The 27,923-nt window shown below is 32.2% G+C and overlaps 3 protein-coding genes across 3 annotated transcripts; all 3 read left to right on the top strand.

Annotated features, from left to right (window-relative positions):
• The first annotated feature begins 366 nt into the window (after positions 1–366).
• LOC115450380 lies at positions 367–5,054 on the top strand. Its single transcript, XM_030178383.2, has 3 exons — positions 367–532; positions 1,048–1,300; positions 3,998–5,054. Exons 1-3 carry the CDS (start codon positions 401–403, stop codon positions 4,309–4,311), a joined length of 699 nt encoding a protein of 232 aa, XP_030034243.1. The 5' UTR covers positions 367–400; the 3' UTR covers positions 4,312–5,054.
• A 10,789-nt stretch (positions 5,055–15,843) lies between these two features.
• Positions 15,844–17,786, top strand: LOC115450379. Its single transcript, XM_030178382.2, has 3 exons — positions 15,844–16,045; positions 16,393–16,645; positions 17,328–17,786. The coding sequence occupies exons 1-3, from the start codon at positions 15,911–15,913 to the stop codon at positions 17,675–17,677; spliced, it is 738 nt and encodes a 245-aa protein (XP_030034242.2). The 5' UTR covers positions 15,844–15,910; the 3' UTR covers positions 17,678–17,786.
• A 1,581-nt stretch (positions 17,787–19,367) lies between these two features.
• On the top strand, positions 19,368–22,122 carry LOC115450378. The gene is made up of 3 exons (XM_030178380.2): positions 19,368–19,525; positions 19,831–20,077; positions 21,362–22,122. The coding sequence occupies exons 1-3, from the start codon at positions 19,388–19,390 to the stop codon at positions 21,724–21,726; spliced, it is 750 nt and encodes a 249-aa protein (XP_030034240.1). The 5' UTR covers positions 19,368–19,387; the 3' UTR covers positions 21,727–22,122.
• Positions 22,123–27,923: the final 5,801 nt, after the last annotated feature.

Raw genomic sequence — 27,923 nt, 5'->3', positions numbered from 1 at the left:
AAATTCGATTAATTTACTATGGCCTGACTATTAATTAAATACACCATTTTTCATATATTTTAGAATCTTAATCAACAAAAATCGCACAAAAAAATATGTAGACACGTATTTCAGCTACACGCGAGTGTACGCAACTAAAAAAATTAAATCAATACCAAATTTTCGCAGATTATAAAACCAGCCACTGACATCTTAACATAGATGTATCCCATTAAAACTGACAAATACATGTTAAATACGCCTTAATGCTTTAGGCTTTTGTTCATATTTACATTTCGTCACAACACACACAGGCTTAAGACTCAGTGCGTGACATATGAAAATTTTAAGTGGGGGAACACAAAATAAAACTGCCGGCCTTACTAGCGGGTTCAACAATTTGTGCTAAGCCATCGGGAAGATGAAGTCATTCGTGGCTCTTTGTTTGATAGCGACTGCGGCCGCGGTGCCTATTGGAAAGGAGGATGGACTCGGCGTGTTCCTGTCTGCATTCCGGGATTGTGTGGAGACCGACACCATGCTTTGCCTCAAGGTGTGGATTGAAGTGATTGTGAAGTGAAGTGAAGTGATTTTGAGTGCGTTTGTAGTGATTTTGAAATGAATGAACTTTGAATAACAGAGTTGTTCCATTTGTTAGTTGGATTTAAAACCGGATAGGCTGTGTGAATGAGATTTATGGTGGATTTAATGATGCTGATTTTTTTTAGTTCATGAATGGTTCATTGTGAGATAGATCATTATTGAGTGTAAGAAAAGAAGTATGAAGGTTCAGGTTTAAATGGTTGAGGTCTAAATGTCTCTACGTAGCAATATAAAACACAGTTTAAAAGATTATAAAAAAGCTCTAAGATTTTATTACAATATATTTTAGTTAACTCAGTGTGAGAAATAAACAAGTACTCGAAGAGTAAATAAAAAAAAAATTCTTAAAAAGAAATCTGATATTGCAAATTCAAAAGAAATTGTTACATCAATCTTTTATATTTGATGTCGCTGGCTTATAAAATACATGTTTTTTATTTTAATTTTCCAATTTGTGTGTTACAGGAAAAAGCAATGAAATTCACAGAGAACTTGGCGATGTCTAAGGAGCTGGTTATTACTGACGGCATCGGCTTCTCCAGGACTGGCAGCCCAAGATCAGCGAGGAGCTATGAACCCCTACCTGATGACCCCAAGGCCAGGGAACTGCAGGTTGAAGAAAGAATCATGGACAACGTAGTAGACTTCCTGGATAGCCATGTCTTGCAGCTGAGAATGCCTAAAGCCTTCGAAGAGGACAACTCTGTTGAAGAAGAAGGTTAGTTATGATTTTATGTGATTTATTATGTAGGAAATTTGAGCTAGGCTGCAAAAGAATTGTAATGCACAAAGTTTGGGCGGTTTTTATTTCTGAACCTTATAAGAGCCTGTTTCACAACTGCTGAGTAAATGCTTGTCGTCACATAAATGTATATACAAAATACAAAAATCACACTTTAATATGTGCTCGCAAATAAATTATAATAAATTGAACACTAACTACATTAGCTTTTTAATACGAAACTGGTAAATAATATTTACTTAAAACTTGTGAAACGCGACTTAGAATAGTTCATTTTAATAGTCTTAATGTTTTCCGAATGTTCTTTCAAAATACGGAAGTATATAAAAAAACAGACGACACATATTATAAATTTTTATATGTTAAGTACTTTTAAAAATAGTAAAAGAAAACGATATATAAAAAATTAAATACAAGGAAAAGTATAACGTAGTAAAATAACCATCATACAAAGTTAATTTGCATAGTACAACTTTCTATAGACACGAATTTACCATAACATAAAAAATATTACCGAAAACACAGAATATTAAAGATGTTTTATAACTTCTAGTTAAAAACTAGAGCAGAATATTTTTATGGTTATGATTTCTTTAATAACCCGTTTTATATTTCCGTAAAATTTGTTCTCTTTAAAAAACAAAATTTTGCTATTTTTATCGTGTAAATATTATCATACATACGCACAGCTCATTTATTCATGTCGACTCTATTTCTTCTGGTAACAATGCAAATTTTTGTATTTTTAACTTAATTAGGTATACTGTATGTATTTTTTCTGCCGTGGTAAGATAATTCGAGGGAAAATGAAGTAATATATATACACGGAGATGAATTTTATTTTCATAAAAAATATACAATATGAATACTAGGTAATTAGGTAAATTATATATTTATACAATTTTTTATTGCTCAGACACCTAAATATAATAGTGTCAACATTTGAATAGAATGCAATAAATCTATAGTCAATACTCTCTAAAACGCCACCAAATTTAAAAGTTAATGAATTCCTCTAAGAGAAATGTAGAATGTCGCGTTTTAATTCCGTCGGGTTTTTAGAAGCCATGTCAATAGTTCGGTGTCAAGTGAACATTCTCACGACATTGAGAGACATTGTGTTTGCTCGCGTGTTTTTTTGCTCATCATTGTTGGGCTTAGACATCGTTCGGAAAGCTGTAACGGTTTTATCCTAGTTATGGTTGAGGAAATGAATAAATCTAAAATTGTGCTTGTGATTTTATTGCTTCCGTATTAACTAAATAGTCATTGATAAAAATGTCGAGAAATATTTTTAAGAATTTCTTTTTAAGTTCGGCATTGGAGGTAAATTAAGCAAGGTATTATAATATATTATGGCACTCTAGGCTTGAATTTTATTTAGTACTGCAGAGAAACTCATTGTAAAGACATTTTTTTTTCTGATAATATATTAGTATTAGATTCAGTATTAAAGCAATGATCTTACACGGTTTCTCTTATATGATCGGAAAATTCGGGGATATTTTAGGATCTCAGTAAGCTTAAGAAAAATCTATAATATTACCACCTATAAACTCCAAGGCATAAAAGTTATACAACAATTCAATAGGTGACGAGACGTCGAACTATCGTCTCAAATCTCACGGGAATTAACATTTATTAGCCAATAGAAAGTATAAATTACAATAATTACGCATGAAACAACTTGAGTGTTATGTAAATGGAAAAACTTTTATATGGCGGCGAGTCAAACGATAGAATATTTAATGAGCACACGAGGCACGAGAGGCAGTTAAGTGTAATTATTTTTTGGAAGATCATAGACCTTGTGTTTTATTATATTAGGACTATTATCATAAAAAAAACTTTCTTAATTCAGTATTGTATCCGCGTCAAGGAAGCTCTAGGTCCTTCAACGTATGTGTCCATCTAGGTTCAGATTTGTTATTCTTACTCTGCCAGTTGCAACTCGCGATTCATTGTATGCGTGCGCCATTTTAATTGCAACCCAGAACGGTTGCGATTGTTAAAGTCACTACAGCAAAAAAAGAGAAATTCTATGCTGTAGTCTTGAAATAACTTATGGTAATGTGAAATATATATTTTTTTTATTATCTCAATTAAAATGTCAATAGGAGCTAATTTAAAAAATCTGATTCGCTAGTGTATTCACGTAGTTAGGTTCAAGTCGTAGCTCTAAGCACAAAGTTAATGACAGTTTCCAGAATGTATTGAAATTGTTTTCTGCATATGCCATTTTAAAATTAACCTTTGGCTCAAGTTTCACTTCGCTTTCAAAAAGAAATCATAATTTTGTATAATGTTAATATGCTACTTTACTGTAACTGCATTTTCAAATCTTTATTTACTTGATTGATGCGAGTTTATTGCTCTGGTGGTTCTATTAAATCATAATATCCGTTTGTTAAATGTGGCACGGTTTACCGATTCTTCGGGCTTGACAATTTTTTTGTTTAGTTTTCAATCGTTATATTTTTAGCTATTTATATTTTATTAGATAAACTGTCATCACTATGTTCTGTCCTAGCATAGATATTAATAGATCTATTTATTTCTCCCCGAGCTGGTGAAGCATCAATAGTTTTCTGTTAATAAACTTTGACGGATAAGGACTATAACTTAAAAGGAGGTTTTAAAATTCTTACTTATTAATTTTTATTATCATTCCAGGCCGTGGCAAGAAGAAGAAGAAGCTCAAGAAGCTCCTCCCCATCCTGGCTCTGATCAAGTTGAAGCTGGCTGCCCTCATTCCCCTATTCCTTGGTATCATCGCCTTCGCTGTCTTCAAGGCTTACCTCCTTGGCAAGATCGCCTTCATTGCCGCTGCCTTCGGCGCCCTGAAGAAACTTCTCGAGTCCAAGTCCAAGAGCAGCGGATGGTCCGAACCTTCCCACGATGAGCACTCAGGCTGGGAGAACAGTGGTGGTTGGGGAAGGTCCCAAGATGCCCAGAATCTTGCCTACGCCCATTACAAGCAGGAATAATCGATTCTACTTATATCGATTAGCATCGAGAGTATAATCGATATGTCGTCTACGACGTCAAGGAGTCAATAAATAATTTATTTATTTATTTTAGTTAGTAAGTTGTTGTGCTATTTGATATATTGATACCATTTCATCCACCACTGTCGAGTATAAGATTTTTTAGTATTTTGTATATTTTATATATACGCTTCGCTATATTATTATCTATTTTTATATATTCTTCGTCAGTCTCGCTCTCCCACAGTTAAGCACAGGTTTTCCCCCATAATAGGGGAATAAACCATAATCCCTCCACGCTCATCGAATGCATAGTATTTTTTATATTTTTCGTTTATATTTTTTTTATTTAATATTAATTTTTATTTAATTTCACTATGCTTGTATTAACTTTGTCTGTACAGTATTTGCAATCTAATGTACATAATATGCAATGATTTATATGTAATTATTATATGTAGCCGTATATCTATACTATTTAGTTCATTTCAATTGTATATATTTATGCACATAATATTTATTATATGAAATTCATAGTTCCAAAGATATTTTATATTATGTAGTACAATGTATAATTGAATAGTTTTGTTTGAATAGTTTCAGTGTTGTAAGGGATGCGAGTCAGTGTTTAATCTTAAATATTCAAAGAGCGTACAAAGCAACATTTATGACAATTATTTAACATTAAGTTAATTTATTTTACGTTGGATCCACGTGAAACAATAAAAAACATTTTGTTATAATTTGTATTTTATTATATTCCTCCGTGTGAATTTCACTATTCTTTGTGAATTATTAAATACTTCGATTCTATAAAATATTATTGCATGATAAATGTAGAACTTATAAACAATTTTATCTGAAATATTTTAAGTATAAATTTGAAAAGAAATTACAATTTAACTATTTATAGTATATTTAATTTAAATATTGCCTTATTGCAATTTAATTGAAACTAAATTTTCTTTAATAGTGAAATATTCATAAATTGTAAAATTTGTAATTGACTTTGTTAACATTGACGTTTCATTTAAACTGCGGTTTAAAATTTCTCCAGGTTATGACTATTAAAATTATTAAAAATAATCATCGAAAAATACTGTTCCACTGCTGAGTACGGACCGCCTTTACTACTGAGAGGGATTAGGCCTTAGTCCACGCGCTAGCTTTATGCAATTTAGCGGACCTAACATAACCTCAAAAATAACCATAACTGATAAATAAATTCCTGACATAGTCCTGTCAGTACATGCTAACATAAGAAGATAGTGCCAGAAGGAACTGCTATAATTTTTTGGTTCTTCAACACCCAGGTAGTAGGTCCGAACAAATATTTTATATATGTTACAGAACAAGTTCATCACCAGTGATACGAAGAATATGTATAAATAAACAAAAATTAAATTCTGAAGTTTATGTAAACACTATAATCTTATTATGACGTGTCTTCTAAGCTTTGAATTGTTATTGCGTTTATATTTTGGTGGCAACTTCGGGAATACTATATCGTGTATAGCAACTTCTATAATAAAAACAAATTAAATATTATGATCAACATTTTTTATACTGGGATAAGAATAGAATCCCTTCATCCCAATTCCAGGGGGGGGATGAAAATCAGGAAAAGGTCTTATCGTAAAACTAAAGCTTTATAACAATATATTTGAAAGGTTTTGTTTATATTCTCGTTTCGTAAGATAAATAAATAAATAAATTTCATATTACGATGGGATAAACGCATGTAAGGGAAGATACTAACGTACCTATTTTTTTACATTATTTATAGTACCAGTTATTATATTTAATTAATAAATTATTTAAAATATATGCTTTTGGGGTTGCAGAAAGTACTATACACATCTACTGAAAAAAAATCGTAAAAGGGGAGACATAACATTTAAATTACCCAGAAATTAATTTAATTTTATACTTGTAGCTATAACTCGCCAGCTAGTCAACAGTACATCAAAGTTTTGGTCAAAACCACTAACATCGACATTAAAACTAATAGATTTTATAAAGGTTAATTACGAATTTCACTTTCTATACACTTTCAACTCAATTAAATTATTAATTTGTACAGATTTATAAAATCTATAAACGTTACTTTTTAAACGTGTGAATTCACTGACAATGTAACTGACTCTCTAATTTTCATCTAAGATTCTCATGTTTTTGTTTTATATACGAGAATATTTAATTATGGTTCAGTTGTGACTGTGTGAATGGTATCACAGTAAAGGTTAACTTTGCAGCGATAGCCTAGTTGGGAGTTGAACGGACGGCCGAGACTGCAGGACTAAGTTCGTGTCATGCTACTTCCATTTCATTGTTATTTATGCATGGTCGACTCATGTCCTTAGATGATTTATTGGCATCAGATTTACGCAGTGTGACTTCGAGAGAATGATGGGCAATACCGCGAAATGTAGGCAGCATATGGCGGGCTACCTTGGTTTCTATGTGGGGACATCGGAGGTCCACGACAGGAGCTTCTTTAGCGTCTAGATGAAGTCTAAAAGGGATGGCGGTATAGGTAGCAATCTTGGTAGGTTCAAAACTGAAGGCACACACTTCTGACTTTTCTAAAGTTATGTGTGTATTCTTTGTGAAGTCGGGCATGCTTTAACAGGGAAAGACAAAATCGTGAGGAAACCTGGATACTTAAACAGTTCTCTATAAGAATTTCAAAGGTATGTGAAGTCAGCCAAACCGCACTAGACCGACGTGACGGACGAAGACATAAACTCTCTTAGTTGTAGACGAGGTCTATGCCCAGCAGTGGGACGGTATATAATACAGGGCTGATAATATGATAAAGGTTAAGATAGAGAGTACTTTTTATGTTATTTTCCATCTGTGGCATTGATTTAATGTAATCATTACCATAAAAGGGCCGTTGTTCCTACTTTGAGAAAATAGTCCAAGGCCCGGTCAGTGGGTGAAGTAGGATCTTCAGATACTGTATAGTCTTGAACATACTTGTATTGGAATACATAATACGCTAGCCTCGCCCCTCGTTAAGCCATACATAGGAATGTCAACTTTATAAATACAGAGGTAGATTGGTTATTAAACTAAATCTCACTCTACTGGTATGCTTAAGTTTAAATTTTCCTTCGTCGTTGAAAAATATTTAACTATCTACTACAATGCTTTGGTATGGATGAGGATTGTGCCCATTCATCGTTATTACTTACGAACCTCAAACATACATACATTACGATAAATGTAATTATAGTTCACATTGTTATGACTGATCTGCAAATTGTATCATATTATAAATCAAATTATTTCAAGTCTTTTTGAATAAAAAAATTCAATAAAACCGGAAGAAAAATACATGGGGAAACATGAATTATTGTCTTTTCAAATTTTTACTAGCATGAAAAATGTTAATTTCATTTTTGCAACATATGAAAATTAACATAGTACCTTGTAGCAATCAGTCAATGAAAGGTAACCATCACAAATTATGCTATTTCGAGCCTAATTAAATTTGTAGCTTGTTCAATTACTCCACCAAAACCATCGAAGTCGAAATAGAAACCTTATTAATTCATATTATATATTTTTATGAGCTATAACGTAATAACTAAGAGGAAATAAATAATAAAAGATAACTTTCTAACTTCGAATGTTGATTAAGTGAAAATAAAGAGGTTCATATAGACTAATTTATGTCGAGATGTAATAATTAACATAAGACTTAGTCGATTAGTAAAATACTACTTGAATAATGACTGTAGTATCATTAATTTAATTTTTTATGATTCTTGAACCTGGTTTATAATGATTTATGAATTATTATTAACATTGCTTGTATTGTAGATATCGGCTTTAATCTTATACGAAATTAAAGCCGATGCCTGCGATACAGCCGAGACGTATTGTGTACATCACCGTTATAGAGAATAATGTACCTATAATTTGGATAAGTTAATATTATTATTCTCTTTATTGTATATCTTAAAAATATCAGTGCATATAAAAATATTAAAAAATGAACCGCCCTGCGATGGCGAGTTTCAAGGCGAGTGATTTAAAATGAGGAATTTTATTATTATTATTATTAACCTATTTATATCGCCTCTGCGAAAAAAGCTTTTTAGGGAATGAGTAAGAATTGCGGTAAATCTGATAACCAGTACGTCCCCTTCACGAAGATTTTCTACAACATATAACACGAGTATCTTGGTAAGAATTTTGTTAAGGTACGTAGTTCAAGTAAAAATCTCTATAAAGCGACTCCACTTAAAAAATATTGAAATTACACCATAATATATGTCAGTAAAAATTCCCCTCACCCCGGAAATTTCTGTTCCTTATGTTTTCTTTAAGACCAGCATTAAATAGTTAATTTGGATGTTTTGCCAAGTAATACACTGGCTACAAGATCCTTCAAACCTCAGTTCAAAGCGCAGTGTCGATTTTTACAGTCAAGCAGCATTATTTTACCTCATTTTCAGCAGTAAAATAATGCTGCTTGACTGTAAAAATAGACATTGCGGAAGTACCTACATAAACAGACCCTTGATTCAAGAGACCAGCCATCACTACATAAAGTCAGGTAACCCACTAACATGGCTACCGTAATGGTCACTTCAAAAATGAATCATAAAATTTTCCGGCCACCATAAAACTAGTAATAAAAAATTCTTTAGTCTTATGCAACCAGTCCTACTTTATAAAACACCATTTTACACTTCAAATACGCATAGAAAGCTTCACGGATATGCGAGGAATGTTTTCACACATAGCAAACACGATTATAGCATGGTTGCGGTCTTCTGAACTTTAAATTGCATTTGCGGGCTTGCAGCTAGCCTTTGCTAACTCTCCACGGTCAAGTCTTGTGGCGATGGAGAGTTCTAGCGGTGATCTGGATTCGACCCCCTTTCCACCACTTTATTACTCATCGTATTTTGTAGCCTACTATTATATTTTATACTAAATTCATAAGATATATTTTTAGACGTTTGAATTTAGGGGTCCCATTAAATCGATTAGATTTTTTTTTATATAGTTCTGTAACTACATAAATTTATTAGGCAGAAGTATGAGAATGATATGGGATGAACCTATCGCATGTATCTGGCACACATTTCATACTCCGAGCTGATACTGAGCAGAATAACTCAATATCACTTCGTCCGTCCCGGTAATTTAAATTTGGAACTCAGAGCGTTGTCGTACTGCGTAAATCATAAAACTACGCCACCAAGTAGTGGTGAAGTTGCCAAAAAGGGGCCCCATATCTAAATTTGTTGGGGGCCATTTATGGCAGTGCGTACTTTTGGGGCCCACCTAAATTTAATGTACGTATAGTCTACGAAGGGCCCCTAAAGCTTGAGGCTACTGAGGCAGTCAATTTATAGTTATATACCGAAATAAATGTCATCTAAATCCGTTAAGTGGTTCTTATGTTTACCCCTAACAAACATCTGACAAACTCACTTTCACTTTTATATTATTAGCATAATAGTATAGGAAGGACACTGGGAGTTTATCGATGAAATCGATATTTTATATTAAGATAAGATAAAGTTTATTAATTAACGGACAAAAAAAAATAGAAAAACACATAATATAAATGAAAAGAAGTTAAAATTCTTATAACTAGAGTACTGCTAAGTAATTACGCAATGCGTTTGATTGAATCACTTATATTACTTTAATACTCTTTTATACATACTATGCAGGCTCATTCAATACAAAATGCTTATAAAACTCGCGTAATCTCTTGATACCAGTTACCGTGACACTGTCCGTCAGGTGGCCGTAAGATGTACCGCTATAGGTGTGGCCCGCGAAAGTTCTCGCGCCGCGCCTATGGGCGTTTACTGCTCACTTTTTATATCACCTCGACGAAATTTACATACTTATTGAACGTTTGTCTGTGTATCCAAAATGATAGCCGTCAGTGGTACTAATGTACTCGGTAATATTTATGATGTTTTTTCTTCAATAATGGTGTGATATTTTTAAAATGTGACTAAGTAATTCCTAATTTGGCGATTAAGAAAACTAGGATCAAGATTTGTTCGAGGCTCGGACTGCGTCTAAGACCTTGCCTTTTATCTTAGAAAGATATGTGGCTAGCCACATTTCTTTCTGAAATCTTTCAAATCTCTTAACATCTTAACACTTTTTTTAATGGAATAATAATTTTAATTAGACTGTTTTCCAGTTGAAGTCATTACCTTAATATAAACCCAGGGAAATATTCCTTTCAAGTTTATATCAAATGGAATATTGTATTCAGTTGTAACAAAAACCCAAATATTTGTACCATCTTTCGCATTTATATTAGCGAGAACATTTCAATATTTGCCATGATTTATATACATTACATGATTTAATACAAATTAATTCGCGTCATGCGCACGCGTAGTAAAGCTGAAGGATGTACCTGCAAACAGATTGAAGGTCGCGACCACACCGATAGCAACTACTTACTTAGTCATCGCTTTCTTTCCGGGCGAGTTTCGTGTGAGAAATATGCGAGTTCTGACTCGCGTAGTAATTGATCTTGATAAATCAGATACTTGTATACTAAGGATATATATCATATTAAGATATATTCTTTTTTTTTAATTTCCTATTCATGTTTATAATTGACTATATCAACAAATAGGCAGGCTACCGCAGGTTTTAGTCGGGTTTGCCCGACCCAGGGGTCTTTTAGGTGACATATGTTTGGAAGGTCGGTGAGTTCGACATAACTATTCTTCCGCTGCTCAGTTTTCAGAATAGCATCCATAATATGGACTTTTCCTGCGGGAAGAAACAATACAAAGTTTACTAACCCCTGATTTAGGCACTTTCCGAGTACAAACTAAATAAATAAGGCATAATAAACTTCCTCTGGTGGTAGGATATATTTTATAACTGCCCAGATAGAGACCGCCTTATCGAGGTGTTACAACCTGCCATGGTGGCCCAAGTAAGTGTAAACTGCTGAGAGGTAACGAGAAAGAATACAATAGTATTCTCATTTCATAAATATTTATATTATTATCATTCTTTTCTACTAAAAATATTATCAGGGATATAAAATGCCTATTTAATTAACAAAAAAATATAATTATGCTTAAATCTAGGGCATATTAAGCAAAATATAGAAGAAAATATCAGTTTAATCTTTAAAAAATATTTTTACAGATATATTGTGATAACAGTTTACTCCTTAAAAAAAAACATTTCACATCCCAAGTAGATAGCATTATTTACCTATTGCAACAATAATATTATTATCAAATACGGTCTATTCGAAAAACACAATTATTTCCAGATCAATACTCGAACGCAAGTAAACTATGGATTCCCTTGCACTTGCGCTTTACCTTGACAAAGATCAGTATGTTCAATAGACACAGCGTTGTTTATGTGTTTGTAGAAGACAGAATTGAGCACATATGACAAAGTTCCATCAAATAGAAAGCACTTTGCGTTGCAGGCGAGTAAAAGGGAGTTAGCCTCGTTTATTTAATGGTTTGTTTTGTCTTACGAGACGGCAATTAACAAGATACGTGTAGATAAAAAGGTTTAACGTCCTAAACTATTGTAGGCTATGGCGTCTCTCCAATCTACTTATATATCTGTAGAAATAGCCAAAAGCAATATAAAATAACATTTTAATTTTAACGCAAAATTTTATCAATTTAAGTCTATTTTAGTGTCATTTATGCAATGTTAAACTGTATATCAAAATATTCTAAAGCGGGTCCTTTGTAGTGTAAAAGATCCATTGTGTGTTGTGTAAAATTGCTTAATGAAATAACTTAAATTTTCAATAATATATTTCACAAAATAAGAAATATGTAGAAGCTGTGGAATGTAGGATGTGTGGAACTTGGATTAGGGCGATGATATCTCTACCTTTTTTAGTGCTAAAAATAAACTGCACAAAGATTTATTTAGATCTTTATTGTTCATGTAATTTGCATTTAACTTAAGCCAAAAGAGGTTATTTTCACAAAAAAATAACTAAATAAATACATGCATAATAAATATTAAATTACAAATAAAAATTTATAATTAGGATTGATGCATCTTATTTTACTTCTTACTACTATTATAAACGAAACTTTGTGAATATGATTGAATGTTATGTAGAAGTAAACGCAGAAAGAGCTGACTTGATCTGGATCTTTTTATTTTTAGAAATAGATGGCGCTGGAGTCGTACAGGTGGTGTTATGAATCGCTACAGTATTACCTTTATAGCGTGTAACCCCCTTATTCATAGACGTTATTTATCTAAGGACGGAGCATTGCTGTGATAAAAAGTCTGTTCCTCAGCATTGTTTCCTCATCATACACTACTGACATAGGAATACTAACGCTAACCTGCTAGTTACCACCACAATAATATATTAAGCCCACTATCTCAAAAAAATGCAGTCTAATTGAGAACCTTCGTCTTTTGTTGAAGTCGGTTAATTAAAGAGACATAAACTACTCCCAAAAATATCACATAAAATATAGCTACATCACGACAATTATGTCGCTAAATGCATAATGTTCTAAAATGCCCTAAAATTACAAGGCTACGTCGCATCGTAGCTACATGTACGCTTCATCTTAATAAGTGCGATTATTTAAGAAATTACACGTTAGTGTCACCCTATAATAGCCGGTAAAGTACCTACTTGAGCACACTACCGCGTGGTAAGGATTTTTATGTAAATAAGTGTATGATGATTTCTCATGTTTTCGCGAAAGTTAGACAGTGAAATTATCCTGTCTAAAATAGTATTATTTCTATGTAAGTGTAGTTAAATTAACTACCATCACGAGGTAGTATGCTTAAGTAGCTTGCGGGTATTACAGACCACTTTGCTTGTTTGTTGACATAAAAAACACACTTCGGAAGAAACATAGATATGTTATGAAAAAATAAGAATGTTATGGCGGAAAACACTCATAAATTCTCAGACTGTTAAATAGGTATTTGCAAACTACGAATGTATGTAGTGATTTAAGTTTTTTTTTATCACATAGACGAAACAAGCTTGGCGTTCGCCTGATGGTAAGCGATACGACCGCCGATAAACAGTGGAAACATCTTCCAACACCTGAAATTATAAAGTATTGGTTGGTATTCCACTGCGTTCGTCATCCTACGACATGAGATGTTAAGTCTTATTATGTCCAGTAGTTACACTGGCTACAATATGCTACAATATTCTTCAAACCGGAACACAACAGTGACTACAGACTGCTGCTCGGCGACTGTCTATAAGAAGCAATATATTCATGTTTATTCATAAGGTGTTATAAACAGAGAAATCGGTTTATTTATGTTGACGAGATTATTTAAATTGATTACAAAAATACATGAATTTGCATTTCTAACAGAATAATACATTCGAAAAGTTAATAAATTATTTAATTTGGTTATTTAATAATATTTTTTAATGCTTTAATATTTACATAAAATGTTTCTAAGCTTTTGCTTAATTTAATTAAAAATAGTTGTAAATTATAATAGCAAAAGAAAAGTTAGAGTCGTAATCAAATTTGACAAAAGTTAAATATTATTTGTCGAAGAAACACTATTATGCTATCCACCAATATTTAAGATTTATAAAATATTATTTTTAAAAAATTGTAATATAAACGATCTATCGGAGATAAATAAATATAAAATTACTTTAATACACAAAAAATCTAAAAATATCAAATAAATGTCTCAAAAAATGAAGCAGGCACAAAAAATTAACCTTTAAAAAAAGAAGAAAATAAATTAAAATTGATAACCGATTTACCACGAACCATGACCGAGTCCTGCCGCACGCGCAGATCGACTCACACGAAAAAACGCATTGACTTTCACTTCGATGCAATGCTCTTACATCATTCCACTACTTACGCTCGTACTCAATTATTTAATCGTTTTATAATAATTGTGACCTAGACATTTGTGCTAGTCATCACTCATATCTGAACGAGGACTATAAACATTATTAGATGGTCTAGATTTTAGGTTTTAAGATTGAATACTTGAGTTGATTATGTGATTAGAGATATAGCTTTATTTAAAATATATATTATTATGTCCCAAATGAAAGATAAGCCGACTTCATCGACATCCACTTCGTCTTTGATTTTGGTTTTAATATGAACATGTAAAACTAACCAAAGAAAAAGCATAGTTTGCTGGTGATTGTGATGGTTAATTTATAATTGAATGAAACTCGAGTGATATCTCTAATGAAATAAGCTGTGCAATAAGTGCAAATATTTTCAGAAAAAGATTTTCTTTAGTATCTCGTGATACGACAATATATAGACCGACTCAAATCATAGGCAAACAATAATTATATTTCCATTAATGAAAACTATTTTGTTTTTTGCGCTCGAATTGAATTTTATTTAGTTTTGGTTGCAGTCATTTAGAAACTTTATAAATATCATTATTGTTTTTCTATCTTAAAGTCAGATGTATTCAAATGTATCTAAAGTTTACTCTAAGAACTTTTATAATTAATTATTACTTAATATAAAATACTTGGATATTTGAAACTAACGTCTGCGATAGTTTTTACTAACGAAAATTTGCGAACCTTAAGCAACTTTAAAGAAGACAATTATGACTTAGGCACTTACTGAACAATCTTTGCACTATGACAATTAATTACAAATTATTAATAGTACGCTTAATATAATTTAACAAATAAACACAACTTCCTTTTAGTAATTTATCCAATAGGCACAAAATCACAGTCACATGATATTAAAAAAAAAATCTTATAAATTATATACCAACCATAATTTTTCTATACGTTTAGGTGACATTTGCGAACAACTAACATACGTAGTATTATTTTGAATTTAATACAACAAAAATGATTTCCACAATCTATTGCTTAATACTTGAGAGTAAATGCACATTATTTTAGTGGAAATGATCCATAAAATTTATTTAAACAAACACATAATACAGAAAATCATTTAAAACTATCACATACACAAAAATTATAAAAATAGAATAAAAAATACACTGTGAAACCCACGATATTGTAAAACATAATGCGACAGAAAGCCAGTATTCGGGCCCGACTCGAAGATTTCCGGTTTCTCGTGATGACCTCGAAGTTTATAGAATTAAAAAATAGCTACATATTAAATTAGGACATGTTCATTCGATAGTGAACAATTTTTTTTTATCTATTTTCTTTAACTTTTTCGTGGTGAATCTGGTATCTAAGTATATTATGTTCGTGTTACGACACCTATTTTCATTTCTCTTGTGTAGACTTACGAAAACTCAAACAATCACACTTTTTCTTTCGTTTCATTTACACTAAGATCACAAACGCCGCCGTAAGAGCTCGTATATTGATGTCGTAAACGCAAACTTCACTTTCTAACATCAAATATTTATTTTTCTACTTATCCTTACGTCTGTTGGGCTCAACTGAGCTACGGGCCATCAGTTAGCATACGACGTCAAACAAAGCACACATTTTACGTCATACATCAAAAACGTGGTGGGGAGCCAAGGATAAAATCATTCAGATTTTTTGGAAATCATCATAAGTTGGCCAGCGTTGGTGGTTGTAGTACAAGCTTCCAAAAAAGAAAAAAATAATATGTGGAAGAAAGTAGCTCTTCTGGCCATCTTGGCTTCAGTGAAGTGTAATCCAGTGAAGGAGCATGGGATTGCGGAAAATCTCATCGGTGCAGTGTCTGATTGTGTTCAGAAGGATACCACTTTATGTCTAAAGGTGAATTTGAGTGAACATCTAAAGTGTTAAGTGATAAGTGATGTGTGTGACGCCGCACAATGGATTTTATTTCTAATTGTCTCCACTAACGGGAGATTTGAAGTGACAATAGCCGTGTTAATTGCATAAATAGCTTTTTTTCTCATATTTTACATAGTATTATCACGTATTTTCAATTCAATTAACAATTTTAAATATAATAATCCATTGTCTCAAAGTTCACAGTGCTTTTATATTCAAATTTCGAACCAGATATAAAAAAAGCCTAATTAAAGAAAGTTATACAGTGATAGGATAATAATCTAATTCATAAAAATAATTCTAAATAAATTCTACAATCATTTCAGGAGAAAGCCCTGAAATTCACCGAACGACTGGCTATAGCCAAAGACATGAACATCTTTGACGGCTTATCTTTGATCAACATTGGATCAGCTCGATCTGCTCGCAGTTACGAGCCTTTGGTTGAAGAACCCAAGGCCAGGGAACTTCAGCTTAACGAGAGGATAGCCGACAACGTTGGGGACTTTTTGGACAACCACGTGCTGCAGTTGCGTCTGTCCGAGCCTGAGAACGAATCGCGGAATTTGGATGATGAAGGTGAATACAATGAAAAAGCTATTCTATATCTAATTAAGTAACATTCATAATTCATTGGCCTCCTCTTAAAAGTGAGGCTAGTAAATATATTTTACTTTATGCTTTAGTTTTCATACTAAGAGTACCAAAATGCCGCTTAGCAACAAAACATATATTTATAAGTACATTACCATATACAAGAGGCCCTCATAACAATAGCTTCAATGTGTCACCTAACGCAGGTCGCGACAAAGAAGAGCTTTCTCTAACACATAAGACGGTGCAGAACAAATCAGCTCGAAACAAAGGCATTTTATGACCCTTTGCGGCTTATTTTTAGAAATCTTACCCACGCTAATTATTTCAACGTAACTTTTAAAAAAATATTATAAAATGCAACATTTACATCTATTTTAATAATAGTTTAATTGATAATTAAGGATATGTAAGATATTTTATGGTTAATTGAGTCTATTTACAAAGACCGTAAAGAATCATAACGTAGTCTTATGTGTTTATAGGCCAAATACAACGGTATGTACCGTACAAACAGTTAATGAACCACCAAAAAAAAAATGTTTAATTCGATACTTTGTGTAAACGTAAAAAAAAACAATAGCCTTCTAGTTTTAGTCACCAAAAATGTTTATTAATTTTGTAGCAAGGGCAATACACAAAATAATATGAACCTTTCCTATTCCAGCCCGTGGCAAGAAGAAGAAGAAGCTCAAGCAGCTCCTCCCTCTCCTCCTCCTCTTGAAGCTGAAACTGGCCGCTCTCATTCCTCTTTTCCTTGGAATCATCGCGTTCGTCGCTGTCAAGGCTGTCTTCCTCGGAAAGATTGCCTTCGCCATGAGTGCCTTTGGCCTCATTCGAAAATTATTGAACAAAGGCGGCAGTGGCAGCTCGTCAAGTGGCGCTGTCAGCTACTCAGCTCCCCATCATCATGAGGAACACCCAGGGTACTCCTACGAACCAGCAGCTGCTGGAGGCTGGGGCAGACAGGCGAATGATGCACAATCCCTGGCATATGCTGGCCAACTAAACCATTGATAATTCTATGTATTAATTTGTGTGTATGTGTGTGAATTATTTATGTGTGAATGCTGCAATGTACAAGTACCTCATTAATTTATATAATAAATTATTTCTTGAAATTATACGTAAAGTTTTTTGTGTGTCTACATCCTTTAAAGTGTGACGATCGTGATATATTTTAGTACATTATTCAGAAGTAAAATAATTCTGAGGTCAGAGATCCTGTAGACTGATGAGTATTTGTTAAAAGTCTGCATTGTCAATAGAACAAAATACCTTAATCTCTGATCATAGAAATACTCATGGTATTCTTGTTTCAAATACTGCTAGAAAATTTTTAAAAGCTATTCTCGATTGCAATTATTTTTATCCAAAATTATAATAAAAAAAATAATATATAAAAAACTTAATGTTTTATGTCAATTTCTATGAAAAATATGAGTTTTACAAAACACGTATTCATATAAAAATAAAAGTCAGTTAAATCATGCAGTTAACGGCCGTCTTCAAAGTGACAAACATTTATCTCAGAATGCCTTTCGAAATATTTGTCTGTATGATTGTTTGTCTTCCTAGAAGAATCTCAGACACGTTTAAATGAATCTATGACAACTTTCACCACCTTGAGAAAACATTTCATAGCATCTTATATGCTTTGTATAATCTTTGAGTATAATAAAGTCCAGATTACAAAATGATTTAATACAAAGTTAGGTATTACGGTTATTCGTATGCAAACCACGAAACTGAGAGGTTATCAAGATTCAAATAAAACGCAGTATCTTCAGGAACAGAGGGAATATATTCAAATTAGAGAAAACATTACGTTGTATTAATAAAACTATTATTATAAAATTTTGTACAAACATTTTTGGTTGGAACGTTTGATTTTTTTGTAAAAATTGAACGCCGTAGTTGCTGAACGTATTTTTATGAAATTTGAGGTACCGATAGATTTTGTCCTAGATTGACATCTAGGTAAAAATTTGTCTGGAAAAGAACTCAGTAGATTTTTTATCCTTTCAAAGCTCTTTTACGCGGCCGAAGCTACGAGCAACACCTAGTAATCGATAAGGTTATGACATTTCAATTAACAAGTGTTTTAAAAACGAGGCGGTTCTCTGAATATTTAAGATATGATATCAATTCTGGACAAAAGAATAATTAAATATTAACTAAGCTTCGGAATTATTGGTATTATTAAAACTGATAACGCAACACTGATCAAGACTAATTTATTACACGAAATTAGAATGCCACGTTATTTGTTTCATAAATTAGAATAGTAAAAACTCTCGTAGAATGTTAATCATTCTTTTAAAAATATAGATTAATGTAACATTATACATTATCATTTTAATAATAACTCAAACTTAAAGAGACAATAGAGTCACCAAACTCTTGACACATATACTATGTCCCAAAACTTAAGAGAGTCTGGTGAAAGTGCAATTTGTCATCCACAAAATCACACATATTGCATAAATCCAACACATAGCAGAAGAAAAATCGAATGTGAAATATCCGAAAATATTAATATTAATGATACAATAATCTATGTCACGCACTTTGGCATAGTGTCATCTAAGTTTCTATGAGTAGTATATTAGATAAAAATGTTAATTTGTCCAAAGATGAAAGTGGGGGAGATCTGGATAAAAAACTGTTGGCAATCAGCAATCAACACAGTTTGTTTGGTCTTCGATCAGTGTGACATCAGGAAAGATGAAGTTCACCGTGATAGTTTTGAGTGTGTTTGCGGTGGTGCAGTGTACTCCGCTGGTGCAAGAAGATCCGATGATGCGTTCCTTGATGGATCCCTTGTTGAAATGTTCAAACAGTGATACCTACTCGTGTTTGAAGGTACGGAGTGAAGTGTTGTGTTTGTGAATTAGTGTTTGATCAGATGGATTTATCTGGAAATATCTCATGATGGACTAACATTCTTGTGATTGGAAAATGCATTTAAATTTGCTGATTTCTAAAACAAAAGTGCATTTTATAAATTGAAAATCTTTATGGAAGTTTTTTTTAAATTGTGCCTAAAAAAATTGAATTTCGAAATTTAAATTAAAAAACTTTTGTTCCCTCAGAATAAAACAAAATATAAGATTCTTAAATTTTCTCATACGCAAAATAGCAAAGTAAAATATCTTTCTTTTCTTTAGGAGCAAGCGTTGACTGCAGTTCAAAAAGTGCGCACCCTCCGCAAATTGAAAATCTTTGACGGTATCACACTGTTCAACAACAATCCCAAAGAAGCCAGGAGCCTCGATTCCTTGCCTACTGACCCTGCACTCAGGAGCAAACAGGTGACAGAAAAACTTTGGGAAACTGCGGCTGATATCTTCCAGAACGGTGAACTAGAATTGAGTTATGGGGGCGAGGAAGAAGAATCCAGAGCTATGGATGATGGTAAGACTAAGAAGTTGTTGCACCCGATGTGTAAATTTAACATTGATCCAAATTTTCATAGACATATGACAATAATAATTAACTTATTGATGATCTATAATGTTACATTTCATTTTAGTTTTAATAATAATAAAAAATGGCTTTGAGAACAAACTGATTAAAGGACAGTAGTAACTGCGTTCTAATAATACTGCAAAGATATTAAAAATAAAAAAATAAAATAAAAATGCTTTATTCATCACGTAGGCGAACATAGTTGCACTTATGATAAGTCAAGGTACATGAGAATATTCAATTATTACTTAATTAGATTAGCTTATATAAACAAAGACAATAAAATAAATGAAAAATATACTTAGTAAACAAAGAAGCCAGCTCGGGCTGGCAGGGAAGAAGAAATAAAATTATGTATGAATTATTTGTTGAACGTTCTAGGCTAAAACCACCGCTTAATATTATATTTTATTTTTGACTTTGCTGCAAATTAATTACGTTTTATTATGGTACTTAAGATTATATATCTTAGAGTGACAAATGTTACGCGGTATTTTATAATTAAGCATTAACTTTGCATTGTTTATCCACATGTCTGCTTTAGGTAATTAGCCTCATGTCATGTGTACTTTAGGAACTTCTGATGGATAGCAATCAAAAAGCAAGCTATTTGCTCGTCCTGTCATTATTACTCCCAAAAATTACTTTCTATAACCAAAATGAGAGATCGAAATTAAAATATCATGTAAAAATTTGTGTTAAAATATCACACAGTAAAAGTAGTCAAACAACAATTTCCTCATTAATTTATTCTTTATGAACTTTTATATACATAATATATTTTCTAATGCTTACCATAAACTAGTCACAATTTCTATTTTAAGATATTTAGTTCCTTATAAGTCTTACTGTCCCGAATAGCATAATTATTTTCAAAATAACCTATACATTTAACTACCATAAATAACATGCCATTAGGATCCCAATATTAAAGTAAGACGAAATTTAGTTCTTTCACCGGATCAATTGGTTTGAATGTAGGTAGATATTGTAACTTTGACTTTACGGATGAACAACACCTCAGTCCCCCCCGTGACCATGAAGGCTGCAAAGTCTTCGAAACGTCGGGAGAAAATAAAATACTAGCACCGCGATAGAATCCGAAAATTAGTTTAATTTAAATGTCTAACATTCGCGTAAACATAAGAAATCATTATCCATTTTCTTTTTTTAAACACATAGGCCGTGTTACTTACATTCACTGATATCTAACACATACTTCTATTCTAGTCGATGAAGCCCGTGGTAAGAAGAAGAAGGCCATCAAGAAGAAGCTGAAGCTGCTCATTCCCCTCCTGATCCTCGCTAAAGCCAAGGCCGTCGCTCTTGTTGTCATCGCCCTCATCGTGATTGCCGCATCTCTCTTCAAAATCGCTCTTCTCGCCAAAATCGCCTTCATTATCAAAATCATCGCTCTCATCAAAGCCCTTCTGGCGAAGAAGCACGCCACAGAAGAGACTTGGGAAGTCGCTCCCCACGGCTGGGAGCCACACGTTGAGCATTCTCATGTCGAGCATGGTCACGGGTGGGAGGGCGGATGGTCCCGCTCCCGGAACGAGGCCAACAACATGGCTTATTCCGCTTACAATAATTAATACCAAATATTTATTTAAATCCGTTCCGGAATTTATGAGAAATTTATTTATTTATGCGTGATTGTATTTATAATGTGTGAAAGTGGTTTTTATGTTTACTCTTCTAATTTCTTTTCGGTCATTGGAGATCGAAAGCTCTGTTGTATATAGTTGATTGTATATATTGATGTATATATGGTATGTAATGATACACCAAAATAGAAGTTACATAGTACTTTATTTTTATCTTTTATGTTTTTGTTATCTTATTATTTTTTCTTTTTATTCAAAGTACCTATAAAATACTCTTTTATGTATAGGCCTGATCTCTTTTTAGTTTTTATTTTATGTATACTTTTATATCATTATTGTATGTAGATTTGTGTATGTTTATTTGTGTGAAAGGACGAATGTGTGCTAATTTAATAATTTATTGTAACAAAAAATAAATAAACCAAACATCTTCATTTAAAGTTCACGTCGTTTTATTGATCCTTTTTAATTTAAAATAAAAACATAATGAATACCATTTAAGTACTATGGCATTTCTAGTTATTTTTTCAACAGTTTTACAAGATTTTTTAAAATCATTTTAACTCATATTAATATTACGTTAATTTATACATGGTATTTATGAAAAGTACTTACTGTTAGAACATGTTTGGATGTTCGATTTTTCAACGCACACCGGATCCAGCGTACACGTATTTGTTAGGATACGAGTTCGGTTTCAACAAATACGCAATATTTCCTATAAAAAAAAAATTACGCACATCCAAGCACTATAGCTGTATATTAATAATCTATTATATAGCATCTATCTAATCTATGATTATTAATTCAGTGATATAAATTTTTCTATATTATAATCGAATAATATATTATCATGCTTACTAGCAATTTGTAGTCTACACTCTTCATTTACAATTGCGTTTTTAATTTAATTTACTTACGTTAAAAGTTACATCACAGAACAAAACACTCTTATTTCCTTTGCATACTACGACTTTCCCTAAAATATATAAAGAAGTACTTTTTACAGACATTACCATCTAAACACATTACCACACCAACATCATAATTATTGTAGTTTTTATGATTGTCGTAATTAAACTTTCAAATTTATATAAAAAATTATACTTCGTATACTTTTACTATGACAACTAGGTAAAATTGTATGAAATTACGTGGTACGTGTACATTAAGGTCAATGTGATTAATTTTTGCTCATGAACATCTTCGAAGTTTGGAAGTCCATTAGTGAACATAGTTTTCCCTTAAAGATTTCTATATTTCTACGTCTACCGAGTTCCTGCAACCTTTACCACCTTTATACTGTAGCAGTTTTGGATTACGTATAGATTTATAATTCGTAGGTAGAAGGACTAATTATGCCGTGTGGATAATTTCATAAATAAACAACCATCATGTCATTGACTTGTGAATCGGTTTTTGTTCTTCTGAAATATAATCTGTTATTTTTTTTTTGTAAATGAATGATGGCGCAGGTAAACCGTAAAGGCTGTAATGCTGCTGCTAATATGCCTTTTTACGATCGTTAATGTCATGTATAAACGATATATCTTAGCCATAGAATTATCGAAGGGATATGCGTATGTGTATGACATTTCAATACATTTTTCTGCTTTATGTTAACGTTATTGGTGTAGGAAGGCATTTTGGTTATCAGCCCTGACGGTAAACAACAGGACAATCTATAAATACTAGTACCACTCAAACTTTGATATATTAGTAGGTAAGATTCGCAGTGTTCGGTAATTAATTATTGTTCGAGACCATCCCGCGGTCACTCACAACTGGAACTTCTGTAAACTAGGGCCAGCAGTGGCACGTATTTTATAAGACATCTTTGGCAGTAGTCTTTAGTTACAATTAAAAACTTAATTTCAATATTTTTCAAATGAATTCAACTGTTTTTGCTAAATGTTGTTCATTACTAGTATTTCTATGGCGGTGGTATCGACCTAACCCGACTCTTGTGTACGAAAAACCTACTACTAATCTAGTTGAGATTAAACTCTTTCTATCATTCAGATTTCGTTCTTCTTCATTTACTATTTCAAATCAGATTTCATTATTAACGCATATATTTAATAGTTTTTAAATTTATGTATTATTTGATATATTAATTGTAAAAATCTATATTCAAACAATATTTACCATTTTTTTTTGCATTTATTAAATATTTTCCTTAAACTCTCACCTGAAATCTAAGACAAACGCATTAAGGAAACACGCACACTGATAGTTAATTTTACGCTATGTTACTCGGTAGTTGGGCAGAATGCGTAAATTACAGCATTTCTCTCATTATATGCCCATTTCGTTGCGATGGTCATCAATCATCGATCACAAAACGCCTCATAACTCCATAGATGCTAACTCTGGTCCTAGTGTCAATTCTAGGGTTAAAAATATTCAGTATTATATATTGTAATGTTTGAAGCCTGAGATAGAATTTTCTATATTATAGTTTGTTTATCGGTCATCAAATATTGTATAGACAGGCAATGAATGTAGTTTAGTATTATTCTCAAAACATAGAATCCAACATCTCTCGCTGTATTAGTTCTAGCCTGTGGTTATGAAATAGACTCATCGTTAAGTCCAATCAAATAATTTTATTGAAACTACAAATAAGAAAAGTAGTTTAATCTTATACAAATATAAGTAAGCAGTAATTGAAGATGTGCTTAGGTTACGGTTACAGCAGTAATCTATTTAAACTGTGGGCTGGGAATTTCTCAATACGAATCGCCAATGAAAAAAAATGTTTTGTGTGTGTTATTTTTCTTAATTATTGAGTACTTCATGTCTTTTTCTATGCCGATTTCATCAGTAACGTCATTTGAAAACCACTTAAACTCCGTCACACGTTTATCCATAAAAACTACGGTATTAAACTGCACCCATACTCATCCAACGGCGTTCCCTACACAAATTATGCTAGGAAAACGAACGCTCTTAATTATAGCTAGCAATTTCAAGAAAATAAAATAACAGGAACAAAACGCAATGAATTACCTCGCCTCCTATCACATTATAGGACGATAACACACTTGGCGAAAAGTAGGTGTCCTGGTTGCGCCTCTACATACCTCTTAGGGGATAAATGCGTGATGTGTGATATCGAGAATTAATAAATATTAAAAAGTAATATCATTTTTAAACCCAAACGAAGCGCCTTCTAAGAATGTAAGAGTAAAACTTCTTTACTGTACATCAGTGAAAGCTTTCACTACTTTCTTCCTACAGCCCATCGCTTTCTTACACTTTTGCTAGCTGTTATTGTTAGGCGTAAAATACACCATAAAATGGTTTGTATTTATTATAATTGAAAGGGCAATAACTAATTACTTTAGTTGGTTCCATGGAGAGTTAAATCGCTGCAATTGTAGACACACGTAGTAGACATATTTGTACTCATATACATACTCATTTATTTAACAACAAAGGGGCATCAAGGTCATTAAACGGGCGACAAAAGCACCAAAGGAGTAGAGGTGCATTTAGTGCACCTACTTTCCCCATGCATGTCTACCGACCAAATAACTCAATTTCTTCTTATCCTTTCTTATCGTTTATGTATGGTAGCCTATCATAAATTCTTTTGGAATAAAGTAACCCACGTGTAGAGTTACCAGTTTTATCTATATTTATACAGATTTTTAGCACATACATTATATTATTAACAAACATTATAGATATTGATTTACAGCATATAATATTTTTATAGATTTTTACAATTCAATAATTATTCATACAGATAATATAAATTTGTATTTAATTTAATGTTGGATTAGAAAACGTTAAAAGTATAATTGGTTGTAAAAAACTATACATAGATATTTTTCATTTTAGAAATGCAGATGATACTTCTCAGCTTTAAGAAATACAGATCAAGATCATACTCAGTAACTTGGCAGCACTTAATATCCAAGAAACTATTTTTTATAACGTATAACCATGACGATGCTAACCCTGTAATTACTTTTAACTGCGCAGGTGTAAACCACTAATATGAACGAAAGCATAACCCACAATTAAAAATAACTACCAAGTAATTAACGCAGTTAAATTAGATACAGAAAATATTGTTGTTATTAAAACAAATACTGCTATGTTTTAGAGAAGTTAGTTGCAAGTACTGTGCGGTTATTTTGAATTGGCTTACAGTCGGATTAAGGAATAAATAATACACGCTTCTCTAATTGAAGATCTCGAATGAACCCTCAAAAATTATGTAGGAAATGTTCAATACTAGCCAAAACAAAGATAAATTTCTGGAATTATATAATACAAGAAATTATAATACTTAATACAATATATAATACTTTTTACTTTCATCGTCTTAATCGACTAAAGTCTTAATAATTAAATATATTTATACACCATTCTTCACTTCCACACTCATTTATTCTTAACATTCATTTTCTCTCCTTCCTCCTAGCTTATTTCACTACGTTATCCCTTTCACTCACCTTCGGTCCATTCCTGTCTTCATATTCCGTTCCATTTCACTCATCGGGTATAAATCATTACGTCATAATATATTGCATTCTGATCCTATGTTATAAATTACCATTAAGTACTTAATTTTTTGTGAATATGAAAACCGAACTAACTGAAAAATATAGTGCTAGTGCATTGCCCCTTAAGGTACGTGTCCGAGACGAGCTGCTGTTCGCAGTCTTGTATTGTACCTCTATGTTAATACTACCTATTGACACTCCTGGATCATCTTAGTTGAACTATTTATTACAATTCTAATATAATTTATTGGCAACTCCTAGCCAATTCAAAACATCATCACATTAATTTAACATGACTAGAAATAAGATAGATCTCTTTACACTTTGGTTCTTAATGTTCTAATGCATAACGAATAGAGCTAGTTATATTAATTTAGTGTTGACTGATGGTTTCTTAATTATATTCTTCAATACACCTAAGTACCTACCACCTGCGCAAGACCTAATTAATGAACATGTTAATCAGTGATTAAACTAAGAAACAGTTAAAGTTTTCATACGCACCCAAATGATGAGACATTAAGAAGAAAGCGACAAACTGATGTATTACATTAATTAATATCGTTCATAGGTAAGGAATAAATTGTATTAATTTAGGTCGGAGAACGTTATCTGAGATCAAATACGTCAGATGAGGACCGAATACGGCGAAAACGTTAAAGATAAATTGGGTTGAACGATTAAATACTGTCGCACTATGTAAATATAATTATGAATATTTTTTTTATTATATTAATTCATTGGTTTATACAAATATGTATGTTTTAGTTAGAAAAGCAATTTCGGTCCTTTTACTTTGTTCGCGCTACAAAAGACTCAATGTTTTTGCACATTATATTACAAAGCATACTGGTAGTCGGTCTACAATTAAATGGATGATATATGACACAGTCATTATAACAAATATATGAAAGCCACATACACTTTTACCTTTACTTGTGCTGTAATGGCGTTCAACTAACAAGGTAGATTAATGTTTCTCAACCTACAGTTCTTAGATATTCATTTTATAAAGGGGGATTCATCCTTGAATAATTTCTATTGATAAAATGCGGAAAAATATTAAAGTGTGTAAATTTTATAGTAGCTTTACTATTTTTATTTTTGATTGTCAAAATTCGTTTTTTTTTGTATACGTGTAAGGCAAAGTGTCCGCGATGCACTTGATGGTAAGTGGAGTGGGGTCTAGATTTACGACTGACGAGAGATTACCCCTCGGCAGTCGTTACAATTATGCCGGCTTGTTGGATATACACAATCTTATACCGGAACGCGACACACTAACGTGGGCCACTATGCCAGGTTTAACATCTTCTATTAGGTGGTCATTATCCAGGCAGATATAAAATATATTAGGATATTACAGATGATGATATATTATATCCACCAATATATGATGAATCATAGTAATGCTAAGTAGAATTTTTAATAACACAATACATAGTATTGTAATTTTTTTTATTATTACTTTTTGCCCGCGGCTGCGCCCGTGGGGAAAAGTTTTTCTAGGCAAATATTTAAAATCTTGTAGCACGCAGGAGTGATGTAGTTTCTTATTAGTAAAATAATTTTCAAAATCGGTTCAGGATTAATAATAATAAGAGATTCCAGAGATTAATAATAATAATAATATAATATCAGCCCTGTATTATATACTTGCCCACT

This window comes from Manduca sexta, chromosome 18, assembly GCF_014839805.1.
Source record: "Manduca sexta isolate Smith_Timp_Sample1 chromosome 18, JHU_Msex_v1.0, whole genome shotgun sequence".
NCBI classification, from domain to species: Eukaryota; Metazoa; Arthropoda; class Insecta; order Lepidoptera; family Sphingidae; genus Manduca; species Manduca sexta.
This window is presented reverse-complemented; position numbering and strand designations above follow the sequence as displayed.

Excerpts from the sequence above, each read along its gene's own strand:
- LOC115450378 (XM_030178380.2), top strand. The coding sequence starts at position 19,388 with ATGAAGTTCACCGTGATAGTTTTGAGTGTGTTTGCGGTGGTGCAGTGT. Across the intron at positions 19,526-19,830 it reads ATACCTACTCGTGTTTGAAG|GAGCAAGCGTTGACTGCAGT; the intron begins GTACGGAGTGAA and ends TCTTTTCTTTAG. Across the intron at positions 20,078-21,361 it reads ATCCAGAGCTATGGATGATG|TCGATGAAGCCCGTGGTAAG; the intron begins GTAAGACTAAGA and ends CTTCTATTCTAG.
- LOC115450380 (XM_030178383.2), top strand. The coding sequence starts at position 401 with ATGAAGTCATTCGTGGCTCTTTGTTTGATAGCGACTGCGGCCGCGGTG. Across the intron at positions 533-1,047 it reads ACACCATGCTTTGCCTCAAG|GAAAAAGCAATGAAATTCAC; the intron begins GTGTGGATTGAA and ends TGTGTGTTACAG. Across the intron at positions 1,301-3,997 it reads CAACTCTGTTGAAGAAGAAG|GCCGTGGCAAGAAGAAGAAG; the intron begins GTTAGTTATGAT and ends TTATCATTCCAG.
- LOC115450379 (XM_030178382.2), top strand. The coding sequence starts at position 15,911 with ATGTGGAAGAAAGTAGCTCTTCTGGCCATCTTGGCTTCAGTGAAGTGT. Across the intron at positions 16,046-16,392 it reads ATACCACTTTATGTCTAAAG|GAGAAAGCCCTGAAATTCAC; the intron begins GTGAATTTGAGT and ends CAATCATTTCAG. Across the intron at positions 16,646-17,327 it reads GCGGAATTTGGATGATGAAG|CCCGTGGCAAGAAGAAGAAG; the intron begins GTGAATACAATG and ends TTCCTATTCCAG.